Genomic DNA, 14,294 nt, shown 5'->3' with positions numbered 1-14,294 from the left:
TTCAATTAAGTTAAAGAAAAAAAAAGTTAAAAATATTTTGTTCTCTTTTCATCCTGGCGTTTCTTGAGAGAAAGTCTTAACCTTTATAAAATATTCTGTATAAAACATTGTAACTATTTAAATTATCACTTGTCATATTTAATATATCCACTATAAGTCTAGGACTTTTTGTCCACATGAAATGGCACCTTATAATACCATATGTAAGGCTATTTAGTGATTTAATAAATCCCCCATGAGACCAAAAAATTCTTTTGTATTTTTTTTTTGAATAAATGTATTAATAGCAATGAAAAAATCATTTTTATCTAAATGTTGTAGAACTAGTGAGGTTCTTTTACAATGTCATATTCAATAGAAAAAGTAAGAATGTGAAAGAAATATGATTTTAATATCTGACAAGGCATTTATACTGTAAGATCATATGCTGATAAATCTCATAAACACTTAGAAACCTTGATTTAGGACTGCGTGTATTCTGGCACAGCAAGAAGACTAAATGTATGAAGAAACTATTAGTTCATTAGGACAATGTTTCCAGAAGAAAAGGCTGCCACCCTCTTTGGATGCTGCTGCTGTATGGATAGTAGACCTCAAATAACTTTACTTTTAACTTTACTTTTTTATTTTTAAGTTTTACTTCTTATATGGAAGCAAATCTCTGGAAAAGTATTGCTTCATGCATTTGGGCCAGGAGTTTTATTCATCTCACCGTCTGTATTGCTGCAGTAATTGTGTTTGCTGCTTGCAGAAAATGATTACAGTTGGATACAGAGCTATGCTACATGCATCTGCATCACTTCAGAAGGGTACCGCTGTGCATTTGGAGCGGGTGCTGTAAAAGAGACATGTAGATAGCAGCACTAATAAATGTATGGATAAGACATAAAGGCCAGAAAATGAAAAAGAAGGGTAAGTTAAAACTGATATTGGCATCCTACTACTGAACTGAGAATAGGCTGGCAATAAAGAAGCAGGGGGATTTGATGAAGAATCTTGTTGCTTCTAGCATGTGTGCAGCAGTAAATAAAAACAGGAGCTCTCCAGACCTGGCGAATGAGTAATCTGCCCTGGCAGCAAAACCACATGAAAGAAATGAGAATCTCTCTCTGATGGGATTCAAAGTAGCCATGCAACAAACAGTGATCTCTACAAAGGGAGTCAGAGGTGCCCTGTACATCAAAGTGGGGGTTTGCTTCTGAGACGTGTTAACATCCAGCCCCCAGCAGGTCCTTCCAGGCATGCATGCATCACACAGCAAAGAAACAAAATGATCGTACAAAACTCCTAAGCATGGAGGCTCTGAGGGCTGTGGAAGGGGAAGATTTTTCAGGAACTTCCCAGCACTACAGTGCATTTTCACCAGGTTATGACTTCTTGTGTGCATGGACAAAGTTTCATGAGTACTGCAAATCTGTAGCCCCACATAACATAAGCACTGGCCTGAATCTTGGTAGGAATATTCCCAATTGAAATATGAAAGCAAATGAGGCACATGAAAAAGAGCTTTATATTTAGGGCTGTGAGCACTGGTCTGCACTCTTAGCACAGTCACAGGCAGTGCCAGGTGCCTGTGGCATTGGCCATGGTGATGGAGAATAAGGCAATCTTCTACCTATTTCTGGTACATCCTGCTGTATATCTTGGTAATGACAAAAAAAAAAAAAAAAAAAAGGACTAGATTCAGCTGAAACCATACTGTGCACCTGAGCATAGAGATGAATGGATCACCGTTCAGTACTGCCGATGTGGTGCAGACAGGCATTAGCCTTATTCAGGAGATGTGCAGCTGAAGAGTAAACCGTCGGCAGCTTCTTACCATCATCCTTTGAAAACCCTAGTGATACTGCATTGCCCCAGGTTCTGATACAAAGAGAGAGACTGAGAGACGAAATTTGATGCCTGAGAGTTGCCACGCCAATGCTTATGGATCAAAAACTGACACTCAGGTCTAGCTAGTCTGCATCTGATGGAAAATCACAACACATCACATAGTGTTTTATCATAGCTCATACTTTCATGCCAAACCCTGAATGCTTTGCAAGACTTTCTCTTCTTTAGCTTGGCCAAACCACATGGACACAGAATATTTGGTGACATAAACATAAAATGCAGGATGAATTTTTCATTACATTTGAGTATTTGTGCATGTGTGTATGCTTATGATCATTGCAAAAAAACAAATAAAAACAATAAACTGTCTGTTGCACAGAAATCCCCTTCAGCAGTGAAACAGCTATACCAAATTGTCACTATTTCAAATGTTCAGTGAAATTGCTCATTTTTTGTTTATTTCTAAAGTAGCTACACATGGACCTCATGAAATTTCCTAACTGAAATGGTTTCTTGCAAAGTGAATTTTTCCAGATGAATCGATGTATTTGTATGCAAAGCACTATTCTCCAACAAACTCTGCTGAAAGCAATATATGATTCACTCTAACGATTCCAGGCTATGCATGACTCATGTTGAACAATGGAGCCAGCAGGTCATTTGTTCTCATGTCTCTGTGAAATTATTTGGACTCTGCATATGTCCAGAGGAAAAGGAAACCCTTATGAAAAGTGTCCAGCCCTTTGGAGAAAGCCTCAGCCTTCTCATAGATGCAGCTCACTGAAAGCAGTGCTCGTATCCTAAATTTTGACCACTGGCATTTTTTTTCTGAAAGGAAGCTGAAGATTTAGTTTGAAGGTTATCCTATTATCTGCTATCAGAATCTGCTTATGACTTATCAGTTTTGAAGTTCCACATGCTGGCATGTGATCTATATCTTCAGGAGTTATAATTAAGTCTCCACTTACTAGAATTTAATTTTGGACTTCAGAGGTGCAGCTCTTGCTAGTCTCTTATTCTGCCTTTTGTAATTTGGTATCTTTTATCTAAAAGCACTTACACTCTTCTGTCTGTATGATAAGAGGACAGGTGGAGACTTACAGCATTAGAAGTAAAAGTATTAATTTAAGGGGCCTATGACCACATTCGTAGACCAGAAAAAGACCACAAATTTAATTTGTGTGGGTGTATGCATATGTGCATATATATATATATATATATATATATATATACACACATATATACTTACCTAAGAATTTGAAACCAGGCATAGATGAAGAATTGTTTTCATACCATGTTATGATACAGAAGTGGTCAGAAAATGACCAGTTAGTTATTGCTAAATATTTTTAGTTTCAAAGTTCTCATTTTCTCTTTGAGATTTTCTCTATTCTCTCACCTGTTTGTCCATCCTTCCATCCCATCCCTTCACTCTTTTACTGAACATTGTTGTTTTCAAATTATTTGTATAATGCTAATGATACTAAACTGAGCTTTTGCTCTAAATGTCATTTCTTCTGCTCCCATTCGGATGACAAAAACACATTTAAAGTTTAAGTAACACTGCCACTAAAGTAACTGCAATATATATATATGGCATTCATGGTAACATGCTTTTTGCTGCATCAAATGCTTTTAAGGCAATAATTATGACTGCTCTTTAAGTCTGTGTTGGCTAGCCTTTCTTGAAAGGTATTCCATCATTTCTTAGAGTGTTATTTTGCTATACAGGAACAATTGTTAGTGCACCTTTTAAAGTAATATGCATAGTTTTAAAACACAGGTTAATGTAGGTGACTTGAGAGGTTGATATAAAGCAGACGTGCTTTTTGGCTCCTACAAATTCCCTAAATGCTATGAAATGGAGTTAAATGAAATTAAATGAAGCCAAATAAAATATAGATAACCACATACATTTTTAAAATATATTCCAGTACAACACATCTTATGACTTCAGAATTATTTTCGTGGAGGTATTCAGGAAATCAGTGTAAACCCAGAAAATCAGCAGAAGTGTAGATAAAAAGAGTATGTCACAAGGCAGTAATGCTAGACACAGGCTGTGAGCATTAGATATTGCACTAGACCAACAACTCAAAAAAAACGTCTGCCCTTTCTGTATTTTAAAAGGTATTATTCTGTGTTGGTTGGTTTGTTTGTTGTTTTAAATTCAGAATTGTTTGTCTTTTGAAGCGTAAGATCTATCTAGGTCTTAGAGTTGATTAAAAGCTGAAAAAATGAAGGATTATTTTTCTCTAGATTTTTAATTTGTTTTCTTTCTTTGTGAAATATTAAATTTTTACTTGAAAAAAAACAACAGACACCCAGATTTTTAATAATTCTGTGGTCCTTTGACAAATAATATTAAATTGCACTGCAGAAAAACCAGTCTGTTCACTGGGAGAGGAGAACACAAAGTGAGTTTTTTGAAATGTTTAGGAAAATATTTCTTAGACTGCACGATAAAGGTAATGTGTGGGACACATGGAAGGAATGTAATTTTCTAAACTAACAAAATGAACAAACTAGAAAATTAGTCCCCAGAATTTGTCTTCTGGCAAGACTGTATCAAGCACTCAAGGCTTACGATATCATCAGTAGGAAACCTGTAAGATGAGAGAACCCCAAGTCTATTATAATTCAGGTAAGGTGCTCAGACAGACAGACAGTCCTCCAGGCTGCCAAGGAGAAAAATAAATGTTTTGCTGACGGCAAAGGAATCGTGTTTTTTCACTACATCAGTGCTGAAATTGTGAATGAAAGAGCAGGCTTTACTGAAACAAAAAAAAATACAAGAGTTGAAGTCTAAAATGCTTTGTGTGATGTATCTAGACAAGGCACTTCAGCGGTATTCAACACTCAAATTATTGCAGAAAGAACAGGGTGATTCAAGAGACACAAACAAGGAAAATATTGAATGATCTGTCATCTCTCCTGAAGTAGAATAGAGTAGACACTCCCATTTTAAAAAAAAGATTGTCTGATTATTACATTTTTCTTATAATGCATTCTCAGCTGCATTTTAAAGTCATTTTTAAAGTCTTTAAAATCATCCCAAACTGGAAACTCCTGAATTTCTGTTCATTATGTTCTTCACTGCCATTTTCAAAAGTGTTTTAAAGTGACATGATGGTAACACTTAAACTATAATGACAAATGCTTGGCTGTCTACTCTAACTTCCAATGCTCGTACATGCTCTGTTTTCAGTTTCTCCCTGTATTGCCCATTGATGTGGTTACTTTATTGGCAGGAGTTTACTATTATAAAAAGGCTACAGGATGACTATTGTATCTCAGTATCAGAAAGGAAGTGATGCTTCGACTTCTGCTGAAAGAAAAAGCAGCAGATAAATTAACAATAATAAAAATAAAAACAATTTGTTTCCAGCTCCTATCTACAACATCAGTTTCAAGTTTTGCTGAAGCACTGGGGATTGATAGCGAGTACATCTGGAATGAAATGGAGGGAGGCTGAGATGTTGGGCTGCCGTAACTTCCATCATCATCTCTCCACTGTTGTGTGTGAGTACCAGAAGGGTGCAGCAGAGGAGGGTATCCAGAGAAACTCTTTAGAAACCTGAGTTAGAAATCCAGGTATATGGTGCAATCCTCTGCCTTTTTTGTCTGGTCTTAACCACTGCTGGAGAATTTCTATGAAAATTTGGGCATTCTGCAACACTAGATGCCATATTCTGCAAAGGGACACAGAACTGTGCTATTGCCCTTTGTTAAGCAGAGCTTCCTTATCCACGTGCCTGGACTGGGGCTTTGCTACCAACCCCAAACGGCATGAGAAGTAAGGGATCCCAGCAGAACTGAAGCAGAAACCAAGCACTGGTCCACAACGGTTTATTAAATTCCTTCCTTCAAAGAGTGTTGAGACCTTGCACGGATGTGCTGCACAGAGTTTTACACGTCCTGTGCCCACCTGCGTCTCTGTACTGAATATTGTTCTGCCATGCCTGGTGATGTGGCCCAGTTATTTCTAATTATTCTACCTGAAAGCAATTTGCCTTGCAGAAAGATCAGAAAAAGCATACGCTGGAGAGATTCAGTTACTGAGTGCAGGCTCCTGCTGAGCCAATACTCTTTTAATTTGGAATTATCAGAGAAGATGGGACTCCAACATGAATTCTTGTCTTTAAAATACCAAAATGAGCAAGAAATCACACCCTTTAAGTGTTCAAGGCTTTTTAATGATGATGAAGGTCAAAGACAAACTGCAGACTTGTGAAAGTGAGGAGGTGTCAGAGACTAATGCAATTCTTTTCTCAACTGCAGTGAGTGGACTGAAGGTTAGAGCAGGAGAATGGGGGAGAATGCAGACGGGCTATCCGATGCTGCAAGGAAAAGGAGAGCCCGCAGTCTGTAGTAACACACAGCACATTCCCAAGCATTGCTTCATCACTTTATTATATCTCAGACAGCACAAGAATGATCCTTGTGCAGCAATTAAAGGGAATACAAAAAAAGGAAACGTGGCTTTAGAGAAAGGGGCTTTGTGACACGATGGTGCTGGGACGAGCAACTTCTCTTTGATTACTGACTCCAGCTGGGAGAGTGGGAGAAGAGAGGGAAGCAGGTGGCTCCTGAGAGGGTCCACCTGGAAGAAGGCTATAGAAGGGCGGCTGTTCTGCCTTGCTAGTCCTGGAGTTAGGAGAGGACAGAAAGTAAAAGGCTGAGGATTGCTATTTTTTTTGTTTGTTTGTTTGTTTGTTTTGTTTTGAAATGTAGGGATGTTTGCTTGATTGTTTTTTGTTTGTTTTGAGCTAATAATTGCTCCCAGAAAAGAAAGTGTAGTCGTGGAGGGTACTGGAAAAGTCCTGGTCACTGCATTGGGCTCTTCTGGGTGACTAAATACCATGCTAGCTCATACTAGAAAAATAACAAAGGAAATACCTTAGCAAGTTCTTACTGCCTGTTTAAGTATGCTGCTGGTTTGTGCCCAGTTAGAAGAGAACTTTAAGGATAAAAGTTCTGTATTCTTTCTCTTTGAAAGAACCCAGACCCAGCAAAAATGGGTATTTCTAGTTGTTTTTGCTAAATCGCTGATGTCAATGGTCTTGGGCTTGTGTGGCCAGGAACCAGCATAATTTGCATGTACATGAATTCAGTAATGCTTCACGGTAACTGAGGAGTTCTTGATTTTTTTCCTTCTAAAATCAAGCAGAGGGATAATATACTGGCAGGAGGGAAAGGGAGGAATTCATTTGCGGGGGCTCACTAGTCTCAAGATAGATCTTTGCAAAGCTTGGGAAAATAGCTTTTTGTGGCTCTGCTGAGTTCATGTTTAATTACTTAGCTAGATATGACCTTGCACAACTTCTATAATACAAGGGACTAGGAGATCTTTTGTGGTAAACAGAGCCCATAATAACTCTGTTCTCTAATCTCTGTTTCTCTAGTGATGCCACCCTTTATAAAACTATATATAACCTTGAAGCACCTAATTGAGGAAAGGCTTTGTGAGGGGATAAAAACATTTGAGTTGCAGGAAGTAATTACACCGGAACAGTGTTACTTGTCTTTTTATTGCTACGTACGAATACTGTTATCGGAAAACTCATTTCTAGTCATGTATTCTTCGGGCTGGCAGTTATTATACAGTTGGCCACTGGCAGGAAATGCCTAAGAGCTTGAACAGAGAGATGTTATTTAGTTGTAATTTTAACACAGTTCGGGAAGTGCGCTGCTGTTTGTTTGCGGTTTTCTTGCATGCACCTGGGAATGTGGAATGTATAAAAGCATTCCCAAAGCAACACAAGTGTGTGTGGCACCTCAGAAAAGCCTACGAGAGTCCCATATGACTGCACAAGGTGAATCTATGATAGTTGTAGTGACAAATCCTAAGAAATAAAGGAACTGGAGAAGTAGTGATGTGGCATAATTCAGCGAATTGTACTGTGCTGAGAAGTTGTTTCGTTGTAAACATTGTTTCATATGTTTTTTCTCTATTCTGTTCTTAGCATTGTATAAAAACCATTCTGTGTTGGAGATGCTAACAGTTTAAACATGCATTACAGGGGCTGGGATTGAAATGAGTTTTGATGTGCATGATATTAATATCAGCTATGATTTTTGTGCTAAATCTACCTGTAATATGCAGCTCAGAAAAAAAGAGGAAGTGGTTCAAATTTTGCTATGTTCTTGTTGAACAACATACTGAGTCTATACTAATCCTTTAGCTATCAGAGCCATTCATGCCTTTGCCCCTGTGATACACATGCAGGTCAAGCACAACCCGCCCCTATATCCCTTGGTGCCTCCATGTGTCACCTCTCATGCCTTTCGTGGCAGCCTCTAACCTGCTGTGAAAACGCAACCCCCTTTGAGCAGCTGGTCACAGCAGCTGCTTCACAGTGCAGGGCAATACTTTGACATCACTTAAATATCAGCCTCCTAAATGTTGTCTCCCTCTGCTATTTTGCCTTTCAACCAAGGAGGCTGCTCTGCCTTGAGGGGAGAAGCCAGGCCCTCTGGTTCTTAATTGCCTCCTTTCCCAAGTGACTTGAGTGATTGTTCTCTAACTCACTGTAATTATCTTTTACTGTAAACTAACCAAAGTACACTCTGATTTTTTTTGGTGTTACATTCATTAGCAAGCATCCTGCTTTGAATGTTAATGTATTCTGGGAATGACCAGTCTGTAAGTACAGACTAAAATGCATAGCAAGTACCTGTGAAACACCCTGAGAAACAAATCCTGGTAACTGATTGGAACTGAAAACCATAGTTTTATGTGCAGAATGGACCAATGGATGGTCAAGCTGCAGGATGGCTTTACATGGGAACATCATCTATGACAGACAATCCCCCATCCTGCTTCCCAAAAAGACTGCCTGATGGGAAAGTTGGTTCTGAGTGTGTGCCTGTAGAGTTCTCACCATGGGTGGTGTTTGTTGCGTGATTTCTTCTTTGTGATGAAGAGGGGGTCTCACCACACTGCTGCTTTTTTTTATTATTATTATTTTTTTCAGGAAAAGTCTGAAGCTTAGCAGATGCTTTCGCATGTTAAGGTATTCAGTGCTGTGAACTGCCCAGTTTTCAGATGGGAAAATCTGTGCAGCATACAAAATTGATGCCTAATGCTTTTAGCAGCCAGGGTTCTGATGTCCAGATCCTACTCAAGTTCCTGGATATTTTCTCTTGTATCTCCTATAACGAACAATGGAGCACGGCTCCTCTGCCAAGCACAGGTGGAGAGGTTTGTCTAATGTTGTTGATTGCTGGATAAAAAAGGAAATGTTTTGGGGCTTGGAGATTATTCCAGTCAAAGTTATGATTTGAATTTTCAAGTGACTGTGTGGACGCTTTTATTCTAGTAATAGGGACTCTTTAACCAATGTAGAATGATAGACTTCTGTAGTGGAGCAAACCAGATCAGAAAAAGGCTCTCAAAAATGTGCGTGCAGAAAGCTCCTGCTGAAAAACTTGTTCCACAATTGCCTTTTCCGTTAATTTCCTCTTTTAGACAGCGCCTTTGTCAGAGTGTTTTATCATATATTTCTGCTGAGAGGGCACTTGGTCACAGAGCTTGTGCATAGCGCTCAGATCTCAAGACACCAGGAATATCTAATGCAGACACTTGGAGTGTCTGGGTGCTAGAAACAACCCTGATGAGCTCTCATACACCTGGTTTGGCTAACAGAATTACCTGAACTTTTCTGATGTGCAAAAACGTTTCATCTATATGAGACTATTTCTTTTGTTGGGCATTTCAATATCTCTTAGTGATTCAGATGAATAGGCAGACAAATATAAAACTCATACCAATGGAAATAATAATTAAGAAACAAAATAGAAATTTAGGTTTAAAACCAAAAGGCTTACTTATTGCTCATGAAAGCATTAGGGTATTTACAGCAAAACCCTAGAATAAAAGCTAGAGAATGTAATATTGCATGTTTAGGAGCCTCAGTTAATCTGTGTGATTCCCCCACCTGGAAAACTGAAAGAAAGTAACTTTCATGCTATTGACTTCTGTCTATTTACCACTTTAAGTCTGTGTCTTTCTACAGTGCACACACATTTGAGAATTACTCTGAACATATATAATGGAGTCCCTGGATACCACAGACTATGAAAAGAAGTTTAAAAGCACCTCCAAACAATAGTCTGTGAGCAACCCACCTTATCAGATATTTAGGTCATTTGCTGAGGTGTAGGCCATACTTTCATACTGTCACTAGTAACTTGAAATATTTATCTGCTAAAGAAAACTTCCCTGCTAAAGATTGTAAGTCAAACTGTGGCCAACTTTTCCATTCGTTTTTAAATTCTATTTAACATAGTTATAGGAGAGTTCAAAAAATGAACACATTTCTATTGTTCTGTTTAATTTTTAGAAATAATTACAGAATACAGAAAATGCCTATAAATTGAATTATATACCATATGTACAAATAGATGCATATGCCTGTATGTTCAAAGGGAAAAAATAAAAACATGGTGTAAAATGTGGTGTTATCTAACAATTCAGAGTTCTCAGCAGCAAATATGCTCCAGAAACAGAGATCCTTTTATTTTGGTTAAGGAAAAAAAAAAAAGAGATCTGTTATGTTAGGTATTGGAAGGTTGCTTTTTTTTTTGAATCCAGGTGCTCAGGGCGAAGTCCTTGAGCAGAATTTAGACGAGGAAGAGGCAGCCAATATATTCACTACATATGTTATTGTATGAGGCCACCTCTATGGATTCAACACACTCGAATCCATCTCTGTATGCATGTGGGTAACCAGACCTTTAAAGTAACCTCAGGTTATGGTTTCTGTTTCTGCTGGCTACATTTGTGCACTTTCAGCCTTTAAAAGAAAATGGGACTCCCATGTTTGTCACTCTTTGCCTCTTTTTGAATGCCCAATTGAACATACTTGCATCTGGTATAGTATCCCCCAGCTTTTGCCTTACCTTCACATCATTTACGTTCATCCTCGTCCCCTCCTTCCCAACAAAGATGTCATCTATGTCAACCAGAATGTACCTATCCAAGGACAGCGTGAGCTTCTTCCCTGACAGGAAAGAGATGGCATCAATAAAGATCAGCTTGTGTAACCAGAAGGTCAGGTTGTTTCCAAAAAGAACTCTTTGAATCCCATCATGAAGCCCCAAGTCCTGGATGACGGTTGCATACAGAGCAGCCTTCGGCAATGCCATGGGAGGTGGTCGGGAGGTCTGCAGTTCAGTTAAAAGCACAGGTTGGTAGGTGGAATGGTTGAACTGGAAAACTGTCCAGTCTTCACCAGGCAGTGGGCCTTTCTCAACCCTTGGTGCTTTGGTAATGCGCAGAAGGGGAGACTGAGGGTTTACAACACAGTCTTTGAGGGCTATGTTATTGTAAAGATGTAACGGCAAGCCTTTCAGTTTTGTACTTGGGGAGCTGTTTTCATTGGCTTTATGAAAACCAATTATGCTAACACTGTACTCCACACAGTATTTTTCCAGAAGCTCTCTGTTCCACGAGTCCATGGATACATACTTTAATATATTCTCATATACAACAATTGTGTATTTTCCTCTTCCATCCTCTGTGAGAGGGGGAATATCCCCCTTGGCAGGCGCGATGACCATGTGGTATTGAAATCTGCTGGACTCAAGGATGGCTATGATATCTTGTCCCAGCTGGGAGTACTGGCTTTCCACAAACAGGAGGACAGTGGGATCAGTTTTAGATGGATCAATTGGCTTAGCTGTTTTCAGCTCAATGGATCTGTATGGTAGAACCTTGAGATCTTCACAGTCTGCTTCTCCAGTGGTTTCTGCAAGGGCCATCTCCTGCTTGTAGCTGGTGTACAAGTAATAGGCGGAAATGATGATACTTGCTAAGCAGAAAGTAGCCAGGAGAATAACAAGTGTTCTGAAACTTCTGTGGAGCCTCACTATTAGATTCATCTTTTGTGGGACTTTCAACTTCTGTTGGACTTGTCGCTTTTTGGTTTTCTCTTCCTAAAGTGCCATAATAATGAGGAGATGCAGAGGTGCTGATTCCCCTCCTGAGATGTTCATGTGACCATTGCAGTACATTTATGAAGCTGTTGGGGAGGTTATGAAGCTGTTGGAGTGGGAAGTCAAAGGATCTGTAAAGCTAAATTGAAAGAGGCTTTCTCAGAATACAGCAGTTGCCAATAATCAGCGAAGATGACTCTCAACATTATCTGCAACAACAAGTTAAAAAAAAAGTAAATAAAATCCATAAAGCAATTAAAAATGCATGTTAATAAACAGTGATATCAGTAATATGAGTTGAGAGGGAGGTTTATGAACACTTCAAGTGTTGTGTGCTTTCTTAATGTGTTTTATCTTAATACATCAGAGTTCTCCCATTTTCTTAGGGAGAAAATAAATAAATAAAATAAAGTCTAAACATAACTTTTTGAGGACAGGGGTATTTTTATTTATGGCCATTTCTTGGCTACAATGCGTTATTGCTATTGTAAGTGGGGTTGACTAATGATTGTAGGACAAAATGAGGACAAAACAATGTTGGTTAAATATTGGTCCAAGTTCTATGTCAAACTCATAATTTTATGGCTAAGTATTTGCAAAGGACTATCAAATTCTGGTTTTGACTGTGAAACTAATCAAGGCAAAGAAAAAGACATGAGAAACCTTTAGAGGACTTCTTTCTCCCCAGTTTCTATTCTGTAACTGGGGTGGCCAGTATTTTACTGCCCATTTAAAGACTGTCAATAATTAAAATTGCATATGGATTTTCCAAGAGAATGAGTAGGTTACTAAAACTGCAGGGTGCAGCAGTGCATGCTCCGTTTTCTGTTCTCCCAGGGATGAATGGAGGATTGTATGGGGCATGAGTAGTGTTGGAGTTGCTGAGCCATGAGGTATTTGTTCTGTGACTGCTGGGTGGGCACATAAACGTGTGCACTGAATCAAGGCAACTCTCACTAAAGGATGGGGGCTTTGGCCTGTCCCTGCTGTACTGTGTGGCTGAAGTATTTTACTGTGTGGCTCAAACTGGACTGCCTGGCCAGCTCAGAAGCACTTGTGTGCTTCTTGGTAGCCCTACCTAAATTCACAAAGAATTCCCAATGCTAACAATGAACCACGCAACTCAGAGGCAATTAAAGCTAACTAAACAAATAGCCCATGCTGCTCTGTGGATTTTAAAAAGAATTAACATCTGTCTGAATTATTTATATTGTTTACCTATTGGAAGAATGTGAGACTGTAAACAATGGATGATTTTTGAACTGCAAGGAGGAAGAAACTTTTTCACAGCATACACTTGTCAGTTGACATCTTGTCTATTAACTTGAGTTATAATTTTGAACTTTTATTCTGAAAACTACTCAATCTTTACATGAAAAACTATAAAAAATTTGCAAGAAAGGTATTGAGGAAACTTGTCTACCAGTTAGAACTCTATGCCAGAGTCATAAAATCTAAGGAAACTCTTGGTTGTGTCAGTTCAGGATTTAAAAAATAAAAGCAAAAAGCTTTACTGGTGCTCTAAATGTGTATATATATACTGCTCTCCTAGTATTAGAACTATACTGCTTTGGAGAGTTGATCGAGCAATGAACAATTGCTGAAGTAATTGTGAATTAAGAACTGTTTGTGAGAGACTTGCTCCTTCTCTGGCTGTTTAAGCAAAGGGAGTTGTTGCTGAGACCAGTTGTGACTTTGCCAGAATTCAGTTTTTATCTGCTTTACCTTTGTCAGTCAGAAGCTTGCTAGGAGATTCATATCTCTGTTCTGTCCGTGACACTGCTGTGTGTGTCATGTGGCAATTAGCAAAAAAGGTGAGCAAGGTGGATAGCTTATATATGGAGAGAAATAAGAAGTGAGCAGAAGCAAGAAAAGGGCCCTGTATTTAGTAATATCTTATATGTGAAGGGAAAAACATAAAAGAAATGCAGCAATCACTAGGAAGTTAAAACCATTCTGATAATTGTAAGAGAATTGCCGTATATCCCCCCCACCCCCAATCCCTTTAGTGCTTCCCTCATCCTGCCCGTCTGTGTATACTTGTCAGGATCTCACTTCTTATTAAACCTCCAATTAAGATTTTATAAAAAGATAAAACCAGATCAAGTGAAGCATTCTCTGTGAGGCCATGCTTCAGTTTCAGTGACATTGATGAGTCACTCAGCCTGACTGAGGGTTTATCAGATCAGGAGAACTGCTCTCTGTGGGAAGGACAGCCTTGCTGGGTGTGTAATCTCCCCACAAAACAGCTAATTGCAACAAGCTTTGGTTTTCTTAGCATGAGAGATGCGGGTATCTTGAAACAATAATTAACCCCTCCCTGTCCCCGGACTTTGCATCTTCTCCTTTCATCACTAGAGGGCAATATTTTCTTGCTTTTTGCCAGACAGCACCTGCTTTCACCTCAACTCACAGAGCAAACAGCCCTGTGTTCATACTATTTCCAGAAGGGTCTCAGAAATCATTGAGGCACATAAAACATTGTAATTAAGACACTTATGTTCTTATGTTTAATAAATATA

General features: G+C 38.8%; 1 protein-coding gene and 1 long non-coding RNA gene across 8 annotated transcripts in view; one reads left to right on the top strand and one right to left on the bottom strand.

The window, feature by feature from the left end:
* NDST4 (N-deacetylase and N-sulfotransferase 4) overlaps positions 1 to 14,294 on the bottom strand; it is a 155,897-nt gene that overhangs the window by 73,267 nt on the left and 68,336 nt on the right. For 2 of the 4 annotated variants that reach the window (XM_040554869.1, XM_040554868.1), the window contains one exon: positions 10,738 to 11,981. In XM_040554869.1, the coding sequence (XP_040410803.1) occupies positions 10,738 to 11,718 (981 nt within the window). In that variant the 5' untranslated portion in view covers positions 11,719 to 11,981. The remainder of the gene's footprint in view (positions 1 to 10,737; positions 11,982 to 14,294) is intronic. The other 2 variants (XM_040554870.1, XM_040554871.1) reach the window with 1 other exon arrangement.
* Positions 4,908 to 14,294, top strand: part of LOC121069112 — a 272,423-nt gene continuing 263,036 nt past the window's right edge. For all 4 annotated transcript variants that reach the window (XR_005819277.1, XR_005819278.1, XR_005819273.1 and 1 more), the window contains exon 1: positions 4,908 to 7,649. This is a non-coding gene — a long non-coding RNA (uncharacterized LOC121069112). The remainder of the gene's footprint in view (positions 7,650 to 14,294) is intronic.

The sequence above is a fragment of the Cygnus olor genome, chromosome 4 (genome assembly GCF_009769625.2).
Source record: "Cygnus olor isolate bCygOlo1 chromosome 4, bCygOlo1.pri.v2, whole genome shotgun sequence".
Lineage (NCBI taxonomy): Eukaryota > Metazoa > Chordata > Aves > Anseriformes > Anatidae > Cygnus > Cygnus olor.
The sequence above is the reverse complement of the archived record's forward strand: the minus strand, read 5'-3'. Positions and strand labels throughout refer to the sequence as shown.